The sequence below is a fragment of the Benincasa hispida genome, chromosome 4 (assembly GCF_027475165.1).
Source record: "Benincasa hispida cultivar pf3 chromosome 4, pf3_genome.v1.1, whole genome shotgun sequence".
Classification (NCBI taxonomy): domain Eukaryota; kingdom Viridiplantae; phylum Streptophyta; class Magnoliopsida; order Cucurbitales; family Cucurbitaceae; genus Benincasa; species Benincasa hispida.
In genome coordinates, this window is record NC_143481.1 from 12,404,282 (window position 1) to 12,429,950 (window position 25,669).

General features: G+C 33.8%; 3 protein-coding genes across 6 annotated transcripts; 1 reads left to right on the forward strand and 2 right to left on the reverse strand.

Moving 5' to 3' along the window:
* Window positions 1-2,526: 2,526 nt before the first annotated feature.
* Window positions 2,527-7,011, reverse strand: LOC120075033 (PITH domain protein (DUF1000)). 4 transcript variants are annotated; one of them, XM_039028178.2, is made up of 10 exons: window positions 6,087-6,984; window positions 4,911-4,991; window positions 4,772-4,821; window positions 4,212-4,289; window positions 4,030-4,087; window positions 3,891-3,940; window positions 3,612-3,720; window positions 3,475-3,536; window positions 2,778-2,831; window positions 2,527-2,666 (listed from the first exon to the last, which is right to left on the reverse strand). In XM_039028178.2, exons 1-9 carry the CDS (start codon window positions 6,168-6,170, stop codon window positions 2,789-2,791), a joined length of 615 nt encoding a protein of 204 aa, XP_038884106.1. In that variant the 5' UTR covers window positions 6,171-6,984; the 3' UTR covers window positions 2,527-2,666; window positions 2,778-2,788. The 4 variants fall into 4 exon arrangements, with proteins under 4 accessions (XP_038884106.1, XP_038884105.1, XP_090169000.1 ...); XM_039028177.2 differs by having other exon boundaries at window positions 2,527-2,831; window positions 6,087-7,011; XM_090312874.1 differs by lacking the exon at window positions 4,212-4,289 and having other exon boundaries at window positions 6,087-6,353.
* A 3,013-nt stretch (window positions 7,012-10,024) lies between these two features.
* LOC120075308 (ferrochelatase 1) lies at window positions 10,025-13,938 on the forward strand. The gene is made up of 9 exons (XM_039028578.2): window positions 10,025-10,394; window positions 11,105-11,441; window positions 11,529-11,672; window positions 11,781-11,882; window positions 12,086-12,189; window positions 12,284-12,410; window positions 12,515-12,667; window positions 12,819-12,919; window positions 13,406-13,938. Exons 1-9 carry the CDS (start codon window positions 10,342-10,344, stop codon window positions 13,719-13,721), a joined length of 1,437 nt encoding a protein of 478 aa, XP_038884506.1. The 5' UTR covers window positions 10,025-10,341; the 3' UTR covers window positions 13,722-13,938.
* A 186-nt stretch (window positions 13,939-14,124) lies between these two features.
* Window positions 14,125-20,334, reverse strand: LOC120075307 (KH domain-containing protein). The gene is made up of 6 exons (XM_039028577.2): window positions 19,831-20,334; window positions 18,991-19,274; window positions 18,647-18,736; window positions 18,466-18,537; window positions 18,158-18,274; window positions 14,125-15,468 (listed from the first exon to the last, which is right to left on the reverse strand). Exons 1-6 carry the CDS (start codon window positions 20,189-20,191, stop codon window positions 14,290-14,292), a joined length of 2,103 nt encoding a protein of 700 aa, XP_038884505.1. The 5' UTR covers window positions 20,192-20,334; the 3' UTR covers window positions 14,125-14,289.
* Window positions 20,335-25,669: the final 5,335 nt, after the last annotated feature.

Genomic DNA, 25,669 nt, shown 5'->3' on the forward strand with positions numbered 1-25,669 from the left:
GTAGATAAAAAATAGGGATTTGAAAACAACTACTATCATAATTGAAGCCCCAACATAATGTGAGCTAACCCACCCCTCCTACTTGAAGTTGGGATCCAAGCACTCGCTAAATGTGTTTATAATAATGGTAAAATTGTTTAAATCATTTTTATTTTTTAAATGTGATTTACATACCATCATATTAGTTTTAAATCAAATTTTTGGATAATTTTGTATTATGGAAGGCTATAACCATTTTTAGTGTTGGTAAAATAAAGGCCCCCCCCCCCAAAAAAAAAAAAAACTATTTTCTACTATTTTCGAACTCAAACACATGAATTCCCAAGTTTTGCAAACACAAGGTATTTTGCATTCATGAATTGCGAGGTTTTTTAAGGTTAAAACATTATTCTCCTTGTATTAGTTGAATTTGAGTCACCCTATTTTCCAATGTAAAATTTTAATCTTTATACTTAAATCTTAAATTTAGTCCCTATTATTAGTTTTTTTAAAAAAAAAAAAATAATTATCTATTAACATTTTTACTATATTTTTGAAAACATATTTAAATATTGTATTTTCTAACATAAAGATATTATTATTATTATTTAACTAATTTCTATAAAAATTAACTTCAAATGACTATATTTAAGATTTGTAGGAAGTTTAGAGACTAAATTTGGGCATTTGAAAATATCAAGACTAAAATTGAACAAACTCCAACTATTGGGAACCATTATAATATTTTTATCCTTTTCTTAAAATATATATATATATATTATTGTTATGTTTTTAGTTGACATTGTTTTTCTAGCAAAATTGTACAAAAATGACCCAAAAAGCAATAACTAATTTTCAATAACTGACCTTTTTCTAAAAACTTGTTTGTTATTGACCCTTGTGGCATAACTTTTATCCTAGATATTAGATGCTCTTTTCCTCTGTATTACCTACGCCTCTTTTGCTCTTTCTTTCCAACAACAACAAAACAAATTCAAAGTCATTTAAAACTAAAGATACTTTAACATTTTGCTTATTTTATAAGCATGGTTGGAAAGAATGTGAAAAATCATATGAAAACGAGTGGTCTAAAACGAAATTGTATTGACAAAGATATGATAAAAATAAAATTATCGTTCACACAGAAAAAGTATGCAATCGTTGACAATGTATGCGATTGCTTACATCAACATATGTGATCTCTAACCTCAGTATACATGAACACTTACATCAGTATATACAATCACTTAGTTTTTGTTTTGGTCATATCTTCGTCGATACAACTCCGTTTTTGCTATATGACTACTCGTTTTTATACTTTTTCTTTGTGTTCTTTTCGAACATGTAAACTGGAAAAAAAAACTTAAATAAACTTTGACTTTATTACTCCAAAAGTAAATTTTATCTAAGTTTAAATGTTATAATGGCATTTATTTAAATTATTTTTTAACATTTTGTTCAATTTATAAGCATAATCGAAAAGAACATAAAAAAAATGTATAAAAACAAGTGGTCATTTAGTTAAAACGGATTTATTTCAAGGAAGATATGGCAAAAACAAAGCTATCGTGTATGTAGAAAAGGTAGACGATCGCTTAAATCATGGAGTGCGACGGCTGACGTCATTGTGGGCTATTGTTGATGTCACGGTGGGCAATTTGTTTACATCATGGAGCGCGATCCTTTGCAATTTTGTTTTTGTTATATCTTCGTTGATATAACTCCATTTTAACTAAATTACTACTCGTTTTCATACGTTTTTTCGCTTTCTTTTTTATTATGCTTATAGATTGAACAAAATGCTAAAAAAATAATTAATATAAATGACATTATGACATTTAAATTTAGATAAAATAAGTTTATTTAAATTTATTTAAGTTTTTATTCAATTTACATGCATGGTTGGAAAGAACACGAAAAAAAGGTATGAAAATGAGCGATAATTTAACAAAAAATGGAGTTGTATTGACGAAAATATGATCAAAACAAAATTGCAAAATGAAAATTGAACGATCGCGTACTTAATGTCAGCGATCGCATATGCTCGTGTAAGCGATCGCATATGTTGATATCAGCTATCGCACACTTTTCCTGCGCAAATGATAATTTTGTTTTTGTGATATCTTTGTCGATACAATTATATTTTAATTAAATGATAACTCATTTTCATATGATTTTTCACGTTCTTGCCAACCATGCTTATAAAGTAAGCAAAATGTTACGGCGTCTTTAGTTTTAAATAACTTTGAATTTTTTATTTTGTTGTTATTGGAAGGGAAAAGCAAAAGAGATGTAAGTAATATAAGAGGAAAGAGCATTTAATAATGAGGATAAAAGTGGTATTTCACATGCTAAAATGGTCAATGACAAACAAGTTTTTCGAAAGAAGTCAATCATAGAAAAGTTTTTACTTTTTAGATCATTTTGTACAATTTTCCAACTTTAACTTCAATGATGAAAGTAAAGAAAAAACATGTTCTTCCCAACTTCACAGAAAACAAAAGGCGAACACAATTGGCCGGTGAAACTCGGAATCATAAACAGTACTTGTAAACTAGAAATGGTTTGAACATTAAGCAGATGTGAAACTTGTCTCAACAGTTCAAACACTACTTGGTCAAGCTCCAAATTTCTAATCAACATCAAAGTCCCTTTCTTTCCAAGAAACTGACGAGATTCTCCACTTACTAGACAAAAAGAAGGGCAGGAAGGAAATGCATGTAAATGCAACTCAAAATAGTTAAGAGTCAGAATCTAGTGGAGATTATACAGATGGGATATTTCAGAAAGGTGGATACCAAATATTTCTTCATTCGACATGTGAAAATCCAGCACCACCTTCGGCTCGAGTCCTGCGCATGAGCACAAGCTTAGTCATCAAGGGAACTGAAAGGGTACAAACAAGAATATAACAAAGAACAAACAGTTAAAGTGAACTTAGCTCAATCGTAATTGACATATACTCATTCCCTTTAGATCAAAGGTTCAAATTCCAACTTTCCTACTAGTTGTACTAAAAAATAATATATTAATAGAACACAGAACATAAGCAAATTCAGATGCAACCTAAACATAACAAGAATAACAGTAAATAATAATATCTCGGTCCAATGAGCGTCTCAAAGATGTAGGCATTAGCTCTTTTTATCCCTTTTGAGACACTCCCAAATTTTACCCTAATTAGCAAATAGAACTTTCCTTCGCTAAATGAACTAGATAAACCCCAGAATAGGTAATTTATAAGAAACTGTTAATAACTCAATCTAGGGGCATGCTCGAAGAAGTTGAGTAGAGGGATGTGGCCAAAACCAGAGGACAATACTTTGAGAGAAAATAACCAAAGATTCATAAGGATAATATATAGCTATAACGAATGCAGTATCTTCTACCATGGGGATTGAACTGTGTGAAAAACACTCCAAGTTAATGCCTTCTTGAAGGAAAAGCACGAGTAGAATATATTCAGTACCGTCCATCAATGGAAATGGCACTTACTTGTGGTCAGAAGGATTTGGCGTGATTTCATAGACAATTGTTGCTACAACATCTCTCTTTAGCTGTTGAATAAAATGAAGATATTTAAGTTACTTAAACTAACAAATTGATCAACTGATCCTTTGCAACAACTTTACCTGCGTGGCTTCACCTTTCAACCCAATGTAGTGTATCTGAGTCGAGTCACCACCATAATTGTCAGGAAAATGCAAGGTGATATTTGCCACACCTTGAAATTTGGAATATCTGATTATGCATATAAACTAGCTGTCAAAAAATAATTGTAATATAACATTGAATAGAACTCACAGGCTGAGAATGGTTATTCATAAAAGTTTATAATGATCAACTTTTTAGCTATCAATCCAAACATTCAGCCGATCTCAAAGATATGTTCTTCTACAGAGCATCCTTACCTTGTCTGGTACTCTAGTACTCCTTGCAAATTCTCAGCCAAATCCCACTCCTAGAATAATATAAAATGCATTACAATTATAACATATGTTAGGTGTTAAAAATTCCCCATGAACCTCCAGATTAGCAGACAGGCAGTACCTGAACAGCTTGCATACTTTGAGCATCAGAGAAGTCAATACCTTCTCGGTTGATAAACCTAATTAGGAATGAAAAGTATAGGAAAATTGACGTATAAGAACTAATGCAGGGAGGGAAGTGATAAATCTTAATATATAACATACAAAACCAAGTGTGTGAAAGTTTCAGAAAATTAAACTTACGCCCGCATCTTTGAAGGACTAGTACCATCTGGACCGCCAATGATAGATATGCTTTTAATCTTAACATCTGATGTAAATCTAATCATCAAATAAGTGGTAATGAATTTTTAAATATAAATGATGTTATCAGATAACAAAATTGTTCTTGGCATGACTGCTTTCGAAGTTTCAGACTAGCCAACGTACACACAGATTCTTTGATAAACATTTTTCTCTAAGTACGAACATGAAACTACGTTTCCTTACATTATTTAACAATATGGATACATAGGTGAAATAGTTGAGTACATATGGGAATCATTTAGGAAAAGCATGAATTTTACAAGAAGAACAAACAAAATGGGAAAGTCATAATAAGTTACATCTTCAATATATTATTTATTTTCATAAATATCCACCCTGAGCTATCTAAAAGGGATGATTGAGAAACTATAAATTCTGTTATATTCATGTAAATAATGAATAAGCATTACAATAACTGTACTTGTTAATCAAGTAAATCTCAATGTTTTTGAGGTATTCAGTAATAGTTGGAATCCAGAAGTACAGAAAACACCTACGGGATAAAAACTAGCAGTTCGGGATCACCATCGTTGCTTTCCAAATGATCCTGTCATAAAAATATGAAATGCATGAGGCTACATTATCTTAGAAACAGGGCAGATGGTATTGATACACATAGATATAAAGGTAAGGTACCCCAGATGAATTTAACCGATGCTCCCAAGCTTTAAATACAGACTTCACACTGCCTGGTGTTGCCTCATTCAAAGCAGAAACCTACAAAATACAGAACCTGTGGTCATAAATAAAATCTCCACTGGTTCCTTTGAGGGGAAAAATGTATTATACGTGTGGGTTTGACATGTAATCATCTACAATAAGAGTTCAAAGCTCTCCCATAGAGGTTACTTATTAGATTCAATCAATTCCATCCACATTTATCAAAGAGACGACTACGTAACCACGCTTGTTAAGCTTACATGAAACATGCTGTTGGCAGAAGGGGCAGTTGCCATGCATGCTAGAGTGATTTTATGAGTAATGCACTTTAAATAATTTCCAATCTCAAAGAAACACAAGTTCATTATGCACTTTCAACATATTCACTCATAATCTAACCTCACCCATTTCTTCTAGCCTTAAGATACACAGGAAGATTCATCAGTTTCATCAACACCTCGCCCATAGTACTTATTCCAATCTATCCGCGCAAAGAATTACTCATGCCTTAAAAGTTAAGTGGAAAAGTCCATCAACATTGCTAACATCTCACTCATAGTTATTCCAGTTATTGAAAAACTCCTCTAAGCTTGCAAGACCTCGCACTAAAATGGCGCTAGCAACGAATATCTAAAAAAGTTACAAATCCTCTAACACATAATAAATGATGTTCTTCCTCTGCGTTCCATGTTTAACTCTCGCATAACTCAAATATGAATAAAAGGATGGAAATATCAGCACAAATTCTCTTCTACTTCCTTCAAATATGCAGATATAAATTATTGACTTCTTGCAAAATAGCTGAGCTATAAACCCAACTCGGGAAAAGGTAATTTAATTAAGACAAACCCAATTTGCATATGAGGAACCATCCATAGCCAATGACAGGAACAAAGATTGAGCTCATTCAGGATCAAGAGCAATTGCAATTCACAGAAATTTTCTAAGCAGTGTAATTGAGAAAGACAGTAAGAAATTCTGATTCAGCTAATGGGTACGGAGGTAACTAAAATCCAAAGCCTGGACTGTAAAATTTCAAATTGCTTGCTGGAAAATGATTATACGAACGAGTTTTAAGTGATGCGAAGTCGTAATATGAATTGTCGAAGAAGAAAATTCGTGTGGTAGAGACAGAGACAGATTTGCACTAACTCTGGGGAGGTCTATGTTCTTGTAAAGAGACCAATCAGACGAACAATCGTGATCTTCGCAGCTGTGATCGTGTAAGCAAGCCATCTTTGAGCCTCCAGAACAATGGCCAAAACGAAAAGAGATTTCAGAGAAAAAGAGGAAGTGCGCGATTCTCAGAACGGCGTCGTTTCTGTACGCAGAAGATTGCTTCGCTTGGATACAAAGCCATTAGAAGAAAGGTATCTCCATGTCAAACCCACACATATTTCAGCCATTGTGCAAACCATAATTTTGTTTTAATCCTAAATATAATTCCAATTGATACTTTTTTTTCGTGTAAATGATAATTTTGTCTTTGGTCGTAATTTGGTCAATATAACTCTATTTTAACTAATTATTCGTTTTCTTACGTTTTTTTAACGTTCTTTTCAATCATATTTCTAAATTGAAAAAAATATTAAAACATCCTTACTTTTGACATTGAATTTTCATTTTTTAATTGTTGAATGGGAAGAACAAAAAGAGATAGAAGTATTTAATATTAAGGATAAAAATGATACTTCACATGTGAAAAAAAGTAAAAAACAAATATGTTTTCAAAAAGAGGTCAATCATAGGCAAATTTTTTGTTTTTGGGTCAATTTGGACAATTTTCCATTGAAGTTGTTTAAATTTTTATTAAAAATGCCTAGGAGGATCTCAAAAATAGAGAAAGCAAAGTTGGGATGTATAAAAGGAAAAGAATGAAGAAAGAGTAGTAATGGGAATGAATTAACTCCTTACCGGATGGGACGGGGCGGGAAATCGTCCCGACCTGGCCCTATTTATTTTTCATCATCGTGAAATTTTGAATTAAATTCTGAAGGTATTGGAGCATAGATTTCGAAGTTATTCACATCCCTATAATCTCATGAAATCTTTTGAATGTGTTTGCTTGCCTTTCTACTCAATGGAGGAGACATGTTGAAAATTGTTGAGTGATGAAACTTCTTTGGATTAAAATAGAAAATATTCCATTCCACGTTTGACATTTTACGAAAGTGAAAAGGACGAATCAATATGTAAAAGTTAATTTTAGAAGAATAATGGAATAATTCAATTGGTTGTTTTTTTACATTTAGGCAAGGAAAAAACTACATAGAATAAATTTTTTAGTTATTAGGTGAGAGGCGATGGTAAAATCGCATCGAGAGATTTTCGAAAATTGAAAAATTAGAAAACTATTTACACAAAATAGTAAAATTTTAATCACTTTGATAAGTCTATCAGTGTCTATTAATAATAGAAACTGATAGAAATCTATCACTAATCAATATTTTCTTTGTTATTTCTGTAAATAGTTTGACATTTTTTTTATCTGGAAAATTTTCCTCGAAAAAATGTCTTTAATCTTTTTTTAAAATATCATTGTTCAAGTTTGTTCAATTTTAGTCTATATACTTATAAATATCAAATTTTAGTCATTGTACTTTCTATAAATCTTAAATTTATGATATGTTTGATTTAATTTTGAAAATAAGTCATTTTTTTAAAAGTTGAAGTGTTTGGCAACCATTTTAAATAGTTTTGGAACACTTTCAAAGTTTATTTTAAAACATTTTTATCAAAAGAATTTAAATAAAAATGATTTTTTTTATATAGTCAATCCAAACGGGTCTTATTTTTTTCAAAAACTTTTTGTAATATGCACATTTTCACTATAAATTCTAAATATATTCATATATTTTACCTCTTTGATGAAAATTATTATTATTATTTAGTCAATTTCTTTAAAGATAAGATCAAGAGACTAATTTAAGATTTATTAAAGGTATAGAAACTAAAATTAGATATTTAATAGTATGAGACTAAAATTGAACAAACCTCATAATATACCGACTAAAATTGTATTTTAACCATATTTTTACCTTTACAAATTTAAGGCTAGTTTTGTAGAAACTTTTCCACTTCCAACAATTAACTAATAATAATTAATCGTTGTTCAAAAGAAAAAAAAACAATTACCTAATAATACATGTGTAAATACTTGGTTCTTAAAATTAAAAAATAATAAATAAAAAAAAAAAAGTAGAAGAAAAGAATTTATGAGAAAGTTAAAATTTAGTCTCTATATTTGAGTTCATCAAATTGTAAGGATGAATTTCAACTTTTTTTTTTTTTCTTTTTTTTGTGGAAAATCAGAACACACTACACAACCACCCACCCCAACAGGCCAACACCCCTTAATAAGGAGGTGAATAGAACTGTCTACAAAAACATTCCTTCAAATCAAAAAAGTCATTGAGAGAAGACCAAAGTTGTAATGGCATAAGCATATTTGTTTCTCTCGAGGCCTAAACAAATAGGGATGAATTCCAACTTGTTAGAACCGGTTACCCTTCGACGATCAAGATTTCTGAGCAGCGAGCAGTCACGAACGGCAGTCATCAAGAAAAAATGAAACCTGCAAAACAGGAACTTGTTACAGGTCGACTCTGTCCAAGTGTGCAAGCAATTCTACAGAAGTGTCACGTCATCCTCAGGATAAAACAACCCAGAATTTACCAAACTATGTCCAACAGAGCTACAGGACCCGACCAGAAAATGACACCCTTTTATAGGCCTCGAAGGCCAACTACTGCGCAAAACTATTGGGTAATAAAAAAATAATCGCCACGACTACCCAACCAAACACGGCGCGCGAGATGTCCACCTTACCCACATTTATTATATCCTCACTCCCTTTAAAATATGGGCACCCCTTGGGGCCCAAACGTATAGTCCAAGGTGGCAGTATAAGAAGGAGAATCCTCTTTAAAAAATCAAAGTGGGATTCTCAACCAAAAGTTTTTTTTTTCTTTTTCTTTAAAAACTTAAATTTTCACCAACACAGCTTTTTTAGATAAACAAGAATCAAACAAAACTATAAAACAAAATCATTAGATATCATCTAAACAAACCACTTAAGGTAGAAAATATTAAGAAGGTTCAAACAGCTCTCCACTATAGCTTTTTGAGCAAGAGCATGTGCTAAGTCATTATGTTGATGATAGGTATAAGTGGAGGAGACCTCCCCATGACTTTGAGTCAAGGACTTGATATTGCCAATAATGAACCCCACCTTTATAAAATTAAATGGCTTATGGTTCAGCAAATTCACTACCTCCAAAGAATTTGACTCCACAATCACATGTCCATACACTAACGAAAGAGCACTAGATGAACCTTCTAAAATAATCATGAATTCAATAAACTTATTCCCTTGAGGAGATGATATTACTTTCAAACTACTTGTCGAACATGTCCAAGATCCCAGCCAAGATCACCAATATGATGTGAAGGGCTCCATGCTGCATCAGTGTTCACTTTCCATGTATTACAGTTAGATAGAACCAACCCAAGACTCCAACTAATTGGTGAATCTCTGATCCTTACTTCCCAAAGTATTCTTCGACTCACTATATGGTGAACAATGGAAACACCAAAAAAAAATACTAACTACCTAAATTCCTTGTAATAGGATTTTGTTTCTTGCCTCCTAAATTTGTCGTGCAATCGCCACTGATATTTCTAAATCTCTATCGGTTCCTTGATCTAAAAGTCAATCCCAATAATCCTGAATGGACACCTGACCTAACTGCACAAAAAAGGTCAACATTAGTTGTCAAAAATTGGGATGATGAAAGTTTTGTCAAACTATAGGAATAAATTCTAGGGTAATTATGGTGGATTAACCCTTTTAAGATAATAATTAAGTGTATGTCAACATTTTCAAAGAATTGCATATATAACAAAATTTATCAATAAACTCTTATTAGCTACTTGAACGGGTAGACTAGAGATGAATTTAAATTTTATTTTATTTGTAAATTCTTTTACATTATAATATATTACAAATATTTAAGCAACTAGAGATTAAATTTTAAGTTCGCCAAAATTATATGTGCCAAATATGTAATTTAATGAAACTTGGGGAATTTGGCCCACACACGTAGATGCGTAGAGTCTTCAACACGAAACCAACTTTGAATATATAATAGTGAGAGAGTGGTTGGCGCTCCCAATGCCAAACTTCTCAGATCCTTCCTTCCCCCAATTTTGACTTCTCTCCATTTCTTCATCCTTCGAATTCCACGTTTCCCATTTCTCAAATTTTATAATCAAGATCGTCTCTAAGAATCCAGTCTTCTTCACTCATTTGTATATTCAATTTTTTCTGGGGTTTTGGATTTGGATAATTGTTTTTCCAATTTTCGACTCCAGGGACGCCACCTCTTCCTCTCTCGCCCTTTCCAATATGAAGCTTCATGGTTACACCAATACCCTCAATTCGGATCACAGGGTTTCAACGTAAGTTCTCTAATATATCACTTCTGCTGTTGCTAGTGTTTCGGATTCGTGATCGGATTCTTAACCCACCTCTTATTGTGCTTTGGAAAGTAGATTTCGGTTTATATCATTTATACCCTCTGAAAATTTCGCACCCATATGAACTTTATGTTGATTATTGGATGAAATTACTACGTGTTGCAAACTTGGAATCAGTCCTTTTAGGTCGATCAATGTGAAGTTTTGTGACTGTGGATTATAGTAACTGGAGTTGACGGGAAGGAACTTTCTTAGTTATTTTATTGTATCGAAGATGCCACGACAATGACAGATTTTTTTAAGAAGTTTTTGTTGAGTTTTGGCAAAATAGCCCCAACACAGTTGAAAGGTTCAAGTAAATGATGGTCGGGGCACTATAAAGGATCATATATCTTACTTTTCGAATCATTCCAATTTGAAGTAAGTTGGTATACTAGCTCGTTTGTGTGAGTGGTGTAATGCTTTGAGAGAGTGTTCTTGTAATCTTATAATTGATGGGCAATATTTTTCAAAGTGTAAAATTTTTCTGATTCGTGGTTTTTTTTTCTCCGGTTTGGAGTTTTTTCATGTAAGTTCTTGTGTTTTTAGATTGATTACTTTCTTTCTGCAGAAGTAGTGGAAGGTTTTTTCCAATAGTTTCTAGATTTTTTATTATAGAAGTTAAGAATTCAATGTATGTTCTTCATTCTCAGGTTATGCTCTTTGCCAAAATCTGGCGTGTCCTCCTCTTGCAAATCCTCTGGAAGTTTGCAAGTTCGTGATAAGTCAACAGGATTAGTGGTTTCTTGTTCTAGTTCTAATGGTCACAGAGATGTGATGCAGGGGCTACACCTTTCTGGCCCCATTGAGAAGAGAAGCCGTCTAGGACAAGCATTTTGCTCAGTAGGAACTTTCACTGTTGGTGAATTTGCTTTGGAATCTCACTCTCAGGCAGTGGAAGAGAAGATTGGAGTTCTACTCCTGAATCTAGGAGGGCCAGAAACGCTTGATGATGTTAAGCCATTTCTGTATAATCTATTTGCAGATCCGGTATCTTAGTTAATTTATGTATCTAGTCTTAATAAAACATTAACTTGTCAATATCTATCGATTCTCACTTCTTTTCATGATAAATAGGATATTATCCGGCTCCCAAGGTTGTTCCGTTTCCTCCAAGAGCCATTGGCAAAATTAATATCTACCTTTCGTGCTCCGAAAAGCAAAGAAGGGTATGCTTCAATAGGAGGTGGCTCACCTTTGCGTAAAATAACAGATGAGCAGGTTGGTTGACCTCTCTCTTATTTCCCTCAACTTGTTCATTATGGCATATCTCCAATTGGGTATGAGACAAATGTTCACGTATTTATAAATTGTGGATACGTGCTGCAGGCACAAGCGCTTAAAATGGCTTTGGAGGAGAAAAACATATCTGCTAATGTCTATGTGGGAATGCGCTATTGGTACCCTTTCACAGAGGAAGCAATTCAGCAAGTACGTTGTAACATTTTCTTTTACTCCCCTTGCCTTCTAATTCAAATGGAGGGGAGAATCTTGTATTTACTACTGACCACGTGATTTCCTAATATGCCTGTAACCTCAAATTTTTGCTATGTATTTGAAGCATTGTTCGAAATCCTTAATTGTGACTATATTGAAATTACATTATGGTGGTTCCTTTTTCCTGTTTGTGGCAGATTAAAAGGGATGCAATAACAAGACTTGTGGTGCTACCACTGTATCCACAATACTCTATTTCTACAACTGGGTCAAGTATTCGTGTTCTCCAGAAGATGTTCAGGTGATGATCCTGTCCAGTATTATAGTATTTTGATTTTAATATTAGTATATAAAAAAAAATTACTGATACCTACTTGTTGACTATGAGTTATCAGGGAAGATGCATCTCTCTCAACATTGCCTGTTTCAATTATAAAATCCTGGTATCAACGAGAAGGGTATATTAAGTCAATGGCCGACTTGATTCAGGCAGAGCTGAAGAATTTTGCCAATCCTCAAGAGGTACTTAATTTTTGCTGAAACTGATTTTAGAGAGATGCTTTAGTTTATGCAGCAATGGTTCTCCAAGTGAATTAGTTCTTAATATAGCATCATTTGCACCTTAGGTCATGATTTTCTTTAGTGCACATGGGGTTCCAGTCAGTTATGTTGAGAATGCTGGTGATCCATACAAAGATGAAATGGAGGAGTGCATCTACCTAATCATGCAAGAGATGAAAGCTAGAGGAATTGGAAATGAGCATACTCTTGCATACCAGGTTAGTAATAAATTTGAAGCTTGGTTTGGTTGCCTATCTTTTTCTTAAGCATGTTGAGCCACTTCAACTGTTCAGATGTTCTATCGTTTTATTTCTTTGTCTAAGTACATGCATGTAGTTTTTCATTTTTGTTTGTGTATTACATTTTCAGAGCCGTGTTGGACCTGTACAATGGCTGAAGCCATACACAGATGAAGTTCTTGTTGAGCTTGGCCAGAAGGGTATTAAGAGTCTTCTAGCCGTTCCCGTGAGGTATGGCTTGTTGCCTTGTTCATAAACCATCAAGGGTTGTTGAACTGTTATCGATTGTATTGTTTTTGGTTCCTTGTATTTTCATAATTCTAGGAGATCATATTGTTGCGTATTCATCATCTTGGTTCTCGTCTAATCTTAGAGTGAATAGTAGTCGGGACTAAATCATGTGACCAGTATATATTTCAAAATCCTTATCCAAGTTTAATGGTGGAGAGAACCTTAGACCCGAAGGATTGGATGTGTGTAGAACCTGGTTTTCTTCAAAAGTAAAAGCCAACTGTTTTGTGCTTTAAAACAACCAACTGTTCTTAATAAGCAGTATGCTGTTTGAACGTATTTACAATTTGTTTTTCTTGTTTGGAGGACTGGGAGAACGGAAAATTTTCAGTGAAGTTTGACATTTCTCGCATTCCTACCATGTTTCCTATTTTCTTCTACCTTTGTGGCGTTTTGTTTATAATAACTTTTCGTGTCTCTTCCCAGCTTTGTGAGTGAACACATTGAGACTCTTGAGGAAATAGATATGGAGTACAAGCACTTGGCACTTGAATCTGGGATCGAAAACTGGGGGCGTGTGCCTGCTCTCAACTGCAAATCTTCATTCATTTTGGATTTGGCTGATGCAGTAATTGAAGCTCTTCCGTCCGCCACAGCTTTGTCGCCCCATGCAAACTCAACAGATGCAGATGATCGTGATCCTTTCCAATATGCTATCAAATTGTTATTTGGTTCAGTACTCGCATTCATCTTGTTACTTTCACCAAAAGCATTTCTGGCATTTAGGAATAATATCCTTTAAACATACAAGATAGGAATAGCTCTGGTGTAGCCAGGAGTGGGGGGAAAGAACTTTTTTTTTGGGATTTTGGGGTTCAACTTAAATTGACATGAGAAAAATAATAGAAATTCACAGTGCCACACATTTTACGTTTTGTATAACTTTTATATAAGAGCAAATACTGATTCACTATAAAAATTTATCACACTCGATCAAAATAGAGGATAACGTTTCAAAAGCTGGTTTTCTAGCACCTGATTTATAATTGTTTTCAAGAAAATTTGCAGCTCCATTTCATAGCTTTTAGGTTAATTGTTCACTATCCTAAATGCATGAAATCATATTATTGAATTTCTCTAATTATTCAATTCCCTAAAGTTTGCCTAGAGACCAGCATTATAGAGACGATTGTGTTGTGCAAGAGTAAGAAAAACTTCAGAACCGTTTTAACCATACCAAAACCAAATACAGTAAAGAATTCAGGCATTAATGAGGTCTCGTAACACTACCTGGCCTAATAAAATCTAACCATAGGAACAAAGTTAACCGTTCTCTGCAACATACACACCTAAACAAACACATACATTGATCAACTTTTTGGTGATGCCTTTGCAACACCACTTTGCGGCGCTGTCTGAGCAGCCGATGCAGAATCATAGCCCCCACGAGTAGCGCCACCTGCATTACCTTCAGATGAATATTGAGGCTGAGGGTAAGCAGCACCATAAGAGGAGCTATAAGGTGGTGGAGCCTGCCCATAAGCTGGCTGATTTGTTGGAGGAACACCATAAGGTGGTGGCGCAAACCCCGGCTGAGCTGCAGTACCATAACTGGTTGGTGGAGCACGTTGAGAAGCAGAATCTGATTGAGCGTACCCAGATGCAGGAGGCTGAGAGCTTGAATATCCAGACGGCAATGCACCAGGTTGCCCATAGCCACTGGGTGTGCTTGGTGACTGAGTGCTCTGACCATAGGCAGGAGGATTTGCAGGCTGTTTCTGAGTCTGAGGAGCTCCATAAGCAGCAGCCCCATATGCAGTCTGAGCAGCTGGTTGATTTCCATAGCCAGTTTGGGAAGGTGCAGTCATGCCGTACCCCGACTGACTTGGTGGAGGGTAACTCCCTGGGTTAGGGCTAGGCTGTTGATTTGCACTATAACCTTGCTGGCTCACTGAAGAGGATTGTGCAGCAGGAGGGACCGTCTGTGATGACTCCCCTTGAGACCCATATGAATTGAGCCCATCTTGGCCTGCATTAGCCACATTACCATAGTTTGCAGTAGAACCATAACCTTGCTGATCATATGTAGGCGGCTGGCCGTAACCAGACTGAGGTGCATGGTAATTACCACCATAGCCATCTTGAGAGTAACCCTGTTGATTATAAGTAGAGGCTTGTGGTTGACCATAACTGTAACCACCACTGTTGTCTCCGGTAGCACCAGGACCTCCAGGTGTCTGCTGTTGCTGCGGAGGCTGTTGACTGTAGTAATCATAACCACTTCCCTGAGTAGCAGGTTGATTTGGGGGAACGGTAGACTGGTCCCAATTGGAAGCATATCCACCAGATGCTGGTTGGGAATAACCCTGATAAGGAGGTTGTGGCATGTTATACTGAGACGAAGGAGCAGAGTATCCGCCTTGCTGTCCATAGCCATAACTAGGCTGCTGCATTGGTGGAGCCCCAGGAGGACCCCAACTTGAAGGGGGTCGAGCTTGATAACCTTGCTGATTATACCCTCCTGACATACCTGAATTTCTTGCACGATTCTGGGAGAAAATACATGGAAAAAAAACGAAGGTGAATCTTTCTCAATTAACGTGAGACACCAATAAGGGGCATGATAAGAGGAGGAAAGCACAACATTCATATTCGAAATGGAAAGAAAATGCCAAATCTGAAAATCAAGGATATGCAAAAATCCATAGTCAGTTTTGTAGAGGGATTAAAGGAGCTTATACTGCATTAGGAAGAGTATAAAACACCAACATACCGTACTGGATGATGAGTTATTGAGTTACTCCAGCAGAAGCTCAACCTCTCCCTATTCGAAGTGAATGGGTGCAAAGAGAACCAGACGACTACAAAAGCTTTTACAGAACAGAATATATGAACTTAATTGCCACAAAAGGCAAACAAGTTCATAGCAAAGCACAACAAAAGCAATGTCTTCCCAATTATCAAATCCTCTATAGAAAAATCAATTAGCTGGATATCAAGCTAAAACTAAACGACCCAATAGACTACCAATCTTCAGACACCAATAGAAGATGAAGTGAAAAATATCTTATATTCCGAAGAGTTTAATTGCAAATTATTGATAGGAAAAATTCTTCCAAAAACGCTGAGGAGCAATTTGGATAATGAGAAGGAAAATATTGACAATGTATGCAAACCTTTGTAGGATAATGAACCATAACCTCCGAAGTAAATAAAAATAGCCCATAAAGATTAAAACAAGAAAATATTCTTCAATGAGGAGAAAATATAAGGCCGATTTAAGTCTTAAAAAATTGAAAATAATTAATAGCTAGATTATTCATCCTTTCTGTGGTAAACAATAGCTACCACACTAAACCAAGACAGTAGTCTTAAGAACTTTCTCGAATATCCATATGAACAATCAGGTGATGTTGACACTAAAATATGGGAGTACCAAAAATACATCATTTGTAAGTTAATATAACAAGTTAACCCGCATGCCTAGAATTAAACTGAAATAATTTAAAAAATGGTACTCAGCAAATAGGCAATTACGAACTAAAGAAATATTTTATAGACTAAAAGTTGAGACTCTCTTACGTCAAATTAAACCACCAGAAAAAGAATGGTAGTATGGTAACGTGAATTTTCAAATTTTACTAACGACCTTGAATATCCAACAGATAAACCTGCAACTTCTCTCCACATCATTACTTTATATCATTATAATATGGGATTCAGAACCATACCAGAGCAATGCTGAGAGAACACCAACATAAAGGATTCCATGTTGGTGTCACTAATGGTCCAATAACCCTAACCCTACAATAGTTCCCAATAACAATATCAGTTGCAGGATACACAATTAATAAGCACATGTGACGGTTGAACAGTCTATAATCCCAATAATATAACACTTAGATATAAAACCAAGAATAATACCAAATGGGCTGCAGACATCTTAAATAGGAGAGATATTATATAACCTTAACAACCTAATAAGAGTAATATTGACTGATAAACTGAATATCCAAAGTAGCCAGCATATCACCAATGGGAATCTTTCTGATACAATAATCACTCTTCAAAAATTTACTAAGCAGTTTAATCTGTAAAATAACTTCACCTCTTTCCAAACCCAGAACCTTATGTCCTCCATCTCTGCATTAATGGATATATAGAATAAACAATTGCAGATATAATTACAAATCCATATCGATTAGGGGTTAAAGACCCAAAAGCTGTCTCAACCTATAAGAGATCCAAAAGTATATCAGGTTGGTATATTCCAATGCTTCTAATTCCTTGAGTGAAACTACAGAGCAGCATTTGATTCCATAGACCTATAAAGGGACCCCCCTCAAAGACGAAAGAGTATGAGCACAGTGAATGAACAACCCTCGCTACTGTTTGACAATTAAAATAGTCAAAATCTAATGCAGCAAATTAGCAAAGCAGTAGAAATAAAACAATTTTGCAGACTTGCACGAAGGGCGACATATTAATAATTGTTAAAGAAACGAGAAAACCAAATGCTGAGCATACTATACAGCGTTCAAGCTAAAATTTGTAGAAGATCCAGTTACATTAGTAGAGTAAAATTAAGAAGAGGCAAGAAGTACTATTAGTGGAGGAAAAAATAAATCAATTTCTAGTTGACTCCAGTTGTCCAACAAGAACATAAAAAAAGGAAAAAATCTCAACTATTGCCTCCCAAAAAACAAACAGCAGCATGATGTAGAATGATTAGAATACAAAATTTTAACAAATAAAACAGGGTAAATATTAACAAGAATGTGTATAGCGAATATGTTTACAATAGGGAACATAATCTGGGAAGGGGGAAAAAAAGGAAAAAAAGAAAGAAGCAGATTTCATAATTTACAAAAAACTGAGTGATGTAATTTAAGCCAACGAATAACAAATTCCTCCCATATCACAGCATAAAGTGAACAAGTAAAGGAAAGCAAATAATTCAACAGCCAATCAACACCACGTGCTTAATGTTGACCTTGGTGTTGAGGCAGAACCCTAAATATTCATAGAATTTATAGAACTAAAGGAGTTTCAGAATAAGATGGAAGAGTTACATCAACAGACGAGTTATAAAAATAACCAAAGCCGAGGAGGAAAAATCATTATAATCACCTTACAACAACAATTAACACAAAAGTCCATGGAAGTAGGTGTTAACCAGGTACTAATTCCAACTACAACAAGGCAAAATAAAAATGCAACCAAAATCTGCAAACGTACCTCGCTGATAACTTCATTAACCAACTGTTTTGCTGACTCGATCTGCTCGCTTGAACCATCAATCTGTAAGGTTCTTTCCGTAGATGTATCCCCAGGGGGTAAGTGCAATGGTATCACCTATAGAAAAGAAGAGTAGATCATGTTATATAATCCAAATTCAAAACAATGTTTGATGTTACGTGACTAGAAAAGTGAAAACTAGTAGCACAATTGAAATTTAAAAAATGATAGCATACTTAGGTTGGGAGGCCTTCTAAAAGACACATGAAATATATATAAATATATATCTATGTAAAGAGAGAACAGACCTGAATACGTGCTCCAGTCCTAGCTTGCATACTTTTGATTGTTTCACCACCTTTACCAATAACCAAGCCAACCTAGAAAAAAAACATTATAACAATCAGAAGTACAAAAAATAAACAAGAATAATGTTCTCAAAATAGACAAACAATATTAGGAAAATTTAAAAAAAAATGCCACAAGAACCTTATTATTGGGAATTTTCATAACAAACTGCTCAGATCCTGAAGGGCCTGTTAATCTTCGTGATACTATGCCAGAACCTCCAGATTCAGCCTGTTTCAAATGTTAAATTTATGAGACAAACACATTTGCAAGCCAAGTTAACAGCCTTACCATCCACTGCAATCATATTTTGTATGGAATGTATAAATAAAGCCAATAAATAAAGTTAGTAATGGAAAAATTTGTAAGGTGATAGTTCATCCATTATTCGAACCAATGTGGTCTTAAGAGGGGACCACACACTTATATTGAAGCAGCTCCCCCAAGACACACCATAGAGTTCAAAAACTAAGAGTAAGACCAACCTCAGAAAGAACATCATTTATCAGCTGCTCGGCCTTAGCAATTTGATCAGGGGTACCCATTAGCTCAACCATCCGGGTAGTAGAATTGGGATCTGCGTCCATGTCACGAGTAACTTGTATTTTTGCCCCAGACTGGAGCTGAAGGTACTTGATGGTCTCACCACCTTTACCAATAATTACGCCAACTCTCCCATTTGGAATTTCAATTTTCTTGCTTGACCCTTGGAAACCATAGGAAACAGGTATTGCTGAAGGGGCTGAACTTGACATGTGAGGCTTCAGCTCTGCATCCACACAAATCAAGGTCGCCAATGAGCATCCAATCATTTACACAATTCTTACTTTCAAACCAGAATACATTACCAAAAAATTTTACCAAGTTATACAGGAAACAAAGGTAAAAAAATCATGGAAAATATATCAAACAAAAGGCATCTATAGGCTTTGTTAGAACTGATAGAAAACTTTATCTATGATTCTATACCACTAATACTGAAATTCAGAAACGTTTATTTAATCCCCCATGTATGGGCTACGCGAAATGCAATAAAAAAGTGCAAACCACTTCACTTAAAAGAAAAGAAAAAGACAAGCATTTTCTCTACCCATTTAGTAAATCTTGAACACTGGACCTTTTTTATAAACACCCTAGTTTATGAACAAGACGAATATAACTCGCACTAAATAAGATTTTCTCCAAGTGTTCTCTCATCTTTTCTTCCCATATACAAGACCCGGCTCACTTCGACCTCACTAAATCGTTAGAAAATCAATACATGTTCGACAAACACACAAAAGCGTGAAATATTCAAGGAAAGAGAAAATCAAAATAATAATCACCTGGACCAGAACTAAAACCCTTGTCGTATGAATCAAACCCGCCGCCGTTCTCGACCCTCGGACGTTTGACATCGGCTCCAACGCCAGGTCCAGCACCGGCCCCGACGCCACCGCTGGAGATAATCAACCGAGAGGCAATCTCCTGAGCACGCTGCTTGGCGATCTGGATCTCATCCATAGGTGGCGGGACGTTGTTGTAGGAAGGAGGCGGAGGATGTGCCGAATCAGCAGAAGGGGAAGTGATGGGGCCGGAAAAGCCAGTCGGGCGTCGAGTGACCATGGGTGGAGGTTGGTCGTCGTACTTGCGCTTGTTGGAAACTGTATCAGTACTACCAGATGAATACTGCGCTTCGTCAGCCATTGTTAAGCGTCTGAGAGAGAAACCCTAAAGAAGAGAAAACTGGAGGCGAAAAAGAGGATGGGTTTCCTTTTGATAAATGACCACTGTTTTAGCGTAGGGAGTTTATATTTATAGCATACCGCTGTCTAAGTCTCACTCGGGATATTTTGTCGTTCTAAATAAATTATTAAATTATATCTTTTTAGATCTAATTACAAAATTATTTCACTAATGTATATAATACTTTATTTACCTTTCTCAGAAAATATATATCTATGTAATGTATATTGTTTTCATCAGTACCATAGGAATAGGAATTTTTGTGTTTGGAAACGGAAATTTTGGGTTTAGACCTTTAATATATATACTAGTTTAAACTACGTTGCACGTAAACATTGAAAATGAAAAATACATATATAGGTTTAAATAATAATATAATAACTTTTCTTTATATTTAAAAAAAATTATATTACTCAACACAAATTGGAATTAATATGTTTTTAAAAAAATTTAATTGATTTTTTTATATCTTGGTTTAAATTTTTTATAGTAATTATTTGTTTTATACTAAGAAAATTTCAAAATAAAAACTAATCACTTTTATTAAAAATAAAAACATATTTGAATATTTAAAAAAAAAAAACTATTTATAATATATTTCTAACTACTTATTAACTTGCTTTAAGTAAAAGACTATTCTTTTATTTAAGAAGAACATTGTTCGTGTAAAAAAAACAAAAAAACCTACCTTAAACAAATTAAAGAGTGGAGGTGTGATAAGTTGATACTTATAGTATTAAAAAAAAAGTTGAAAAATAAGATATACCTAAAGTAGACAATTTGTAGTTGATGTTTACTCCAACATCAGTTGGGGAAACGTGAAAGTTCAAATAATCTCAAAACTTTGAGTAAGGTGTTGGGCTTGTAACACAAGTGAGTAAATAATGCCCAAGAATGCTAAGATGAAGAAAATTGTCTCCAATACTGCATCTTCAAAGCTAGTGATGTAAGTGTTAGGGTTAATGCCCTAAATTTTGTGGTTTTGTAGTTTGTAAATCATTTGTACAAGCAAATTATATATTTAATAAAATAAAGTGTTATTTTATTCGACATTCAGTATGCATTAACCCAAGACCAATAAACTAAGATCATAGGTTATTTGATGTAACTTAAACATGTATGTGTCGACATACAAGTAGTTCATGTTTAAGTGATAACCCGAAAGGTCTGTAGTAGATGGATAAGGCTAGGTATTTTATCATGGTGATAATACGGATATGGTCCACTTTGTAATTGTTACGATTGTTGTAAAGTGTTACAAATGACCATTCATGTGGAGACATGTGAGTGGGAGTATCCTATACAAAGAGTTTATATAAGATTGAACCACGAAATGATTAATCTTTCTTTATAACGTCGTTAAGATCGAACCACGAAATGATTAATCTTTCTTTATAACGTCGTTACTTGAAGAGACTTATATTTCACTAGGATAACCATAGGTGACTTGACATTGATCCCGAGTGAGTTGTGAACTACTAACCTATAAGGGTAGTCCTTTGATTTGTACAAGTGAGAGTTGTCAGTTTCGCTGACTCAATATGCCTATCATTTTGGGGATTCGTTCGAGTGGGAAGTTGGGAACACAACTGCACAAGAAGGAATTCACTCCTTCGTATTGTATAGGGTAAGAAGATAAATTGCTCCATTTAGTGCTTATTCTAGATTTTGAACAATGAGGCGCTTCTTCCTCTCACTGGCCAGAGAAGGGTCTGGTTATAGTTAGACTATGATTAATTGTTCATTAGAGAGACTAGTGGTACTTAAAGAGTTAGTTGTAACTACAGGGGTAAAACGACAAATTTGCTCTAGCTATAGTTACGAGCAATTTCTGAAGGGTCAACTTGTTGTTGGTTGGTTATATCCAATGGACACGAAAATATATCTATCATGCGAAAAATGTAGTTATTGGTCTTTGGTGGAGTGACCGATAGTTAATGAAAGTTGATTAATTAATTAAAAAGTTTAATTAATTAATCTCGTATCATTGGAGCTTCTAATCTAGATGTCCATAAGGTTTCTTTGCTAGCTCAATAAGAGTTTAATGATAATCAATTAATTTTTTATTCATTTGAATAGTTCAAATTAATTAAAGGAAATTAATGGTATGAGATATAGTTAATATAATGTATTTGAATACATTATATTATAAAGTTTAATGAGAGAGATAAACATTTGAATATAATTCAAATATTAATTATATAAATGAGATCTATATAAAACCTATGGGTTAAAATTAAAATATGAATATGATTCATATTAAAACTATAGGTTATATGAGAGAATATAAACTAAAGGTTATATTGTATGTGATATAATATAAATTATAGATTGCATATTATATGAGATATAATATATAATTTAATTATATTATATTATTTTAGTTAATATAATTAAAGTTATGTTTGAAATAACTATCTTGGGAGTTATTTAATGATGTGGAGAGAGTTATCTCACATCTTTCTCATATGGAAATTAACAAAAGATTTTGAGGGGTGATTCCTATAGGGATAAAAGTCCTAACACAGCGAAAAATATTAGGACCTTACTCGAAATTAATTTAAAAAACGTGAAATACCAGTATGGGAAAAACTAGACAATCATAGAGACCAAACAATAAATATAGCCTGTTGTAAAATTCCTATGTTATGCATGCATTGTAAAATAAGTCCTACAAAGAAAAAGGAAACATTCTCTCGTTGAAGGCTCGATTGATAAAACCAATTCTCCTTGAGATTTCTAAAAACACCACCAATAGACTTCCTTTCTATTCTCTGAGAATTATTGGATGTGGTTTATAAGAACCAAAATCTAATTGGAGGAAAAGGATAGGAGAATTTCGAGAGCGGTTAAAATTTCCACAAAACATTTTTGTATCTTATAAAAAAAAACTACATTACTTTTGTAGATCTTTTATCAAAGGAGAAAGAGATGAAACATGGGAGTCATCCCACGTTTCAAATAACTCCTATAGCTCCCCTTACATGGGAGTTATTTGATATAATAAAAATCAAATAACTTAACATAATTAATTAAATAGTATTTAATTAATGATTTCATTTAAATCATATTTAAATAAAACATCTCTCATATAGCCTATATTTTTAATTCAATTAAATCAAATCAAATTAAATTAAACTAAATTAAATAATTATTTAATCATCTAATTAAATAATTAGCAAATTAAATATCAAATATTTAATTTAGCCTACATCTGAATCATATACATTGTATTTTTCTCATAACCTATAGTTTTAATGTGCATCAAATACACATTAATTTTAAACCTATAGTTTTAATATAAATCCAATTCATATTAAATTAATATTTGAACTACTTTTCAAATATTTAATTATCCGATAAATTAATTTTGAATCATATTCAAAATTGAATTATATTATAAAGTTTAATTAAAATATAAACTTTATGTTATAATGTATCACTAAATATTATACTATCTTCCTAAATAAATTTGAACATTTCAAACTCTATTCAAGACATAATTACCTCAATTCCCTTTACGAGTTAGAAAGGGAACCTCGTGGACCTACAGATCAAGAGCTCCAATGATATGAAATTAATTGGCTAAACTCATTGACCACATTAATCAATATTCGCTAATTGTGGGTACACTCCACTAAAGACCCACAATTGTACTCTTATCACTGCATATGTCACACCCTTCCCCAAATTTACCCTCTTAATCCTAAGAAAGACATGAAGACAACTATTGCCAACCCTCTTGTGACAATTACTGCCAACATGCTCATGAAAACTCGTATCCATAGCACCTGTTAAACCTGATTAGTAATTTATAATTCTCTAGAACTCAATACATAATTCCAGCAACCACTTTAAGCATTATAGTTTACTGCTAATTAGAAATATCAACATAGACATACATAACAGATTTAGAAATCAAATTATATACAACACAAACTCCACTATATTATTCCCCTAAAATGGATATAAAACTTAAATAAAACGTTATGATTCATCTAAACTACAATCTTTCTGGGGGTCTAGGGAGCAACTGACTGGCAAAATCGCTAGGCATCGGGACGTCAACCGCTACCTAGAGAGGAAAACATTTTTAAAGGGTGGAGTTTGTGTTGTATATTTTTAAAGGATGGAAAACTGACTACCTGGGGAGGAAAACATTTTTAAAAGGTGGACGTCAACCGTATCGGGATGTCAACCGCTACCTGGGGAGAAAAACATTTTTAAAGGGTGAGCTGGAAAGCTCAGTGAGTGACGATCTTAAGTAAAACATATTTTAAATCATAATTAACATAAAACATGTTTATCAAAGGAAACATTTATAAAATCATAATCAGAGATTTGAAAGTGAAACTGAAATTAAAAGAATGCATCATGTAAAACCCCTGAAATAACTCTTTAGCATCTTTTTTAAGATTCCACTATTTTGTTGCCTGAACATGTGAGAGAGCCTTTTTGTTCAATCCCTAATAACCTTAGTTGAGAGAGAACCCTCTTGCTCGATCTCATCAACGTCGATAATATAGTCATATGTGCACGTACAGCTAAATTAGGTATTGAGCACCTTACCATACTTTCAAGGTCAAGGATCCCTAACATCATTGAAATCTGGGTACCTTACCATACCTTCGGTACCAACGTTAAAGTAGGGTTTGTACAAAGCATAAAATAACATTTAAGAACATATATAAAATATGCATATTTGAAATAATCATACCTCATTGTTTCATATCAACGAATAATGCCTTGTAAAACATGGAGTATACCTGATCAATTTCATCATGCGATAAAACATGGCATATGCTATTAGAAAATGCATGTTATACTCTTAATAACTTCATCGTTTAAAAACATAGATCATGCGATCAATATTCATTTTAAGGCATGCGTTGGAGAAAATCACGATATAATAACTTCACATGAAATGTCTATGCGTTGGAAATTATTCGTAAAACTTGCGTTAGAAAACATTTATTAAAACTTGTCACTCGCTGTCTTAAGCTACTTATCCAAGGGGTTGTACGCATCTCCTATTTGCATTTTCCTTGAAAAGGAAAGATCCCTTGATCAGTATATTTAACTCCCATTTGAGCTTAACGTATAACTCAACTCTATCGCATATTAATGGTTATCACATCATAGCTAAGTTTGACACATAAAAAACCATCATTAACGCATCGAGTATTCCTTAGCCATCTTACCTTATATGCGTTATCTTGAAAAGGATTTGTTATGTTGTATGCGTTAACGCATAACCTCACTGAGTCAGCTGCTTGCTTATTCTTTGTATGCACTTATATGCTTATTCATCCACAACATCATCTCAAAATCAAACTTCTAGATTTCATAACTTTAATTACAACATTTGTTTAACTAAACTTCCTTAAGAAAAAATGCTCATAAACATCTTAACTTTTTCTTACCTTAGAATTTGAACAT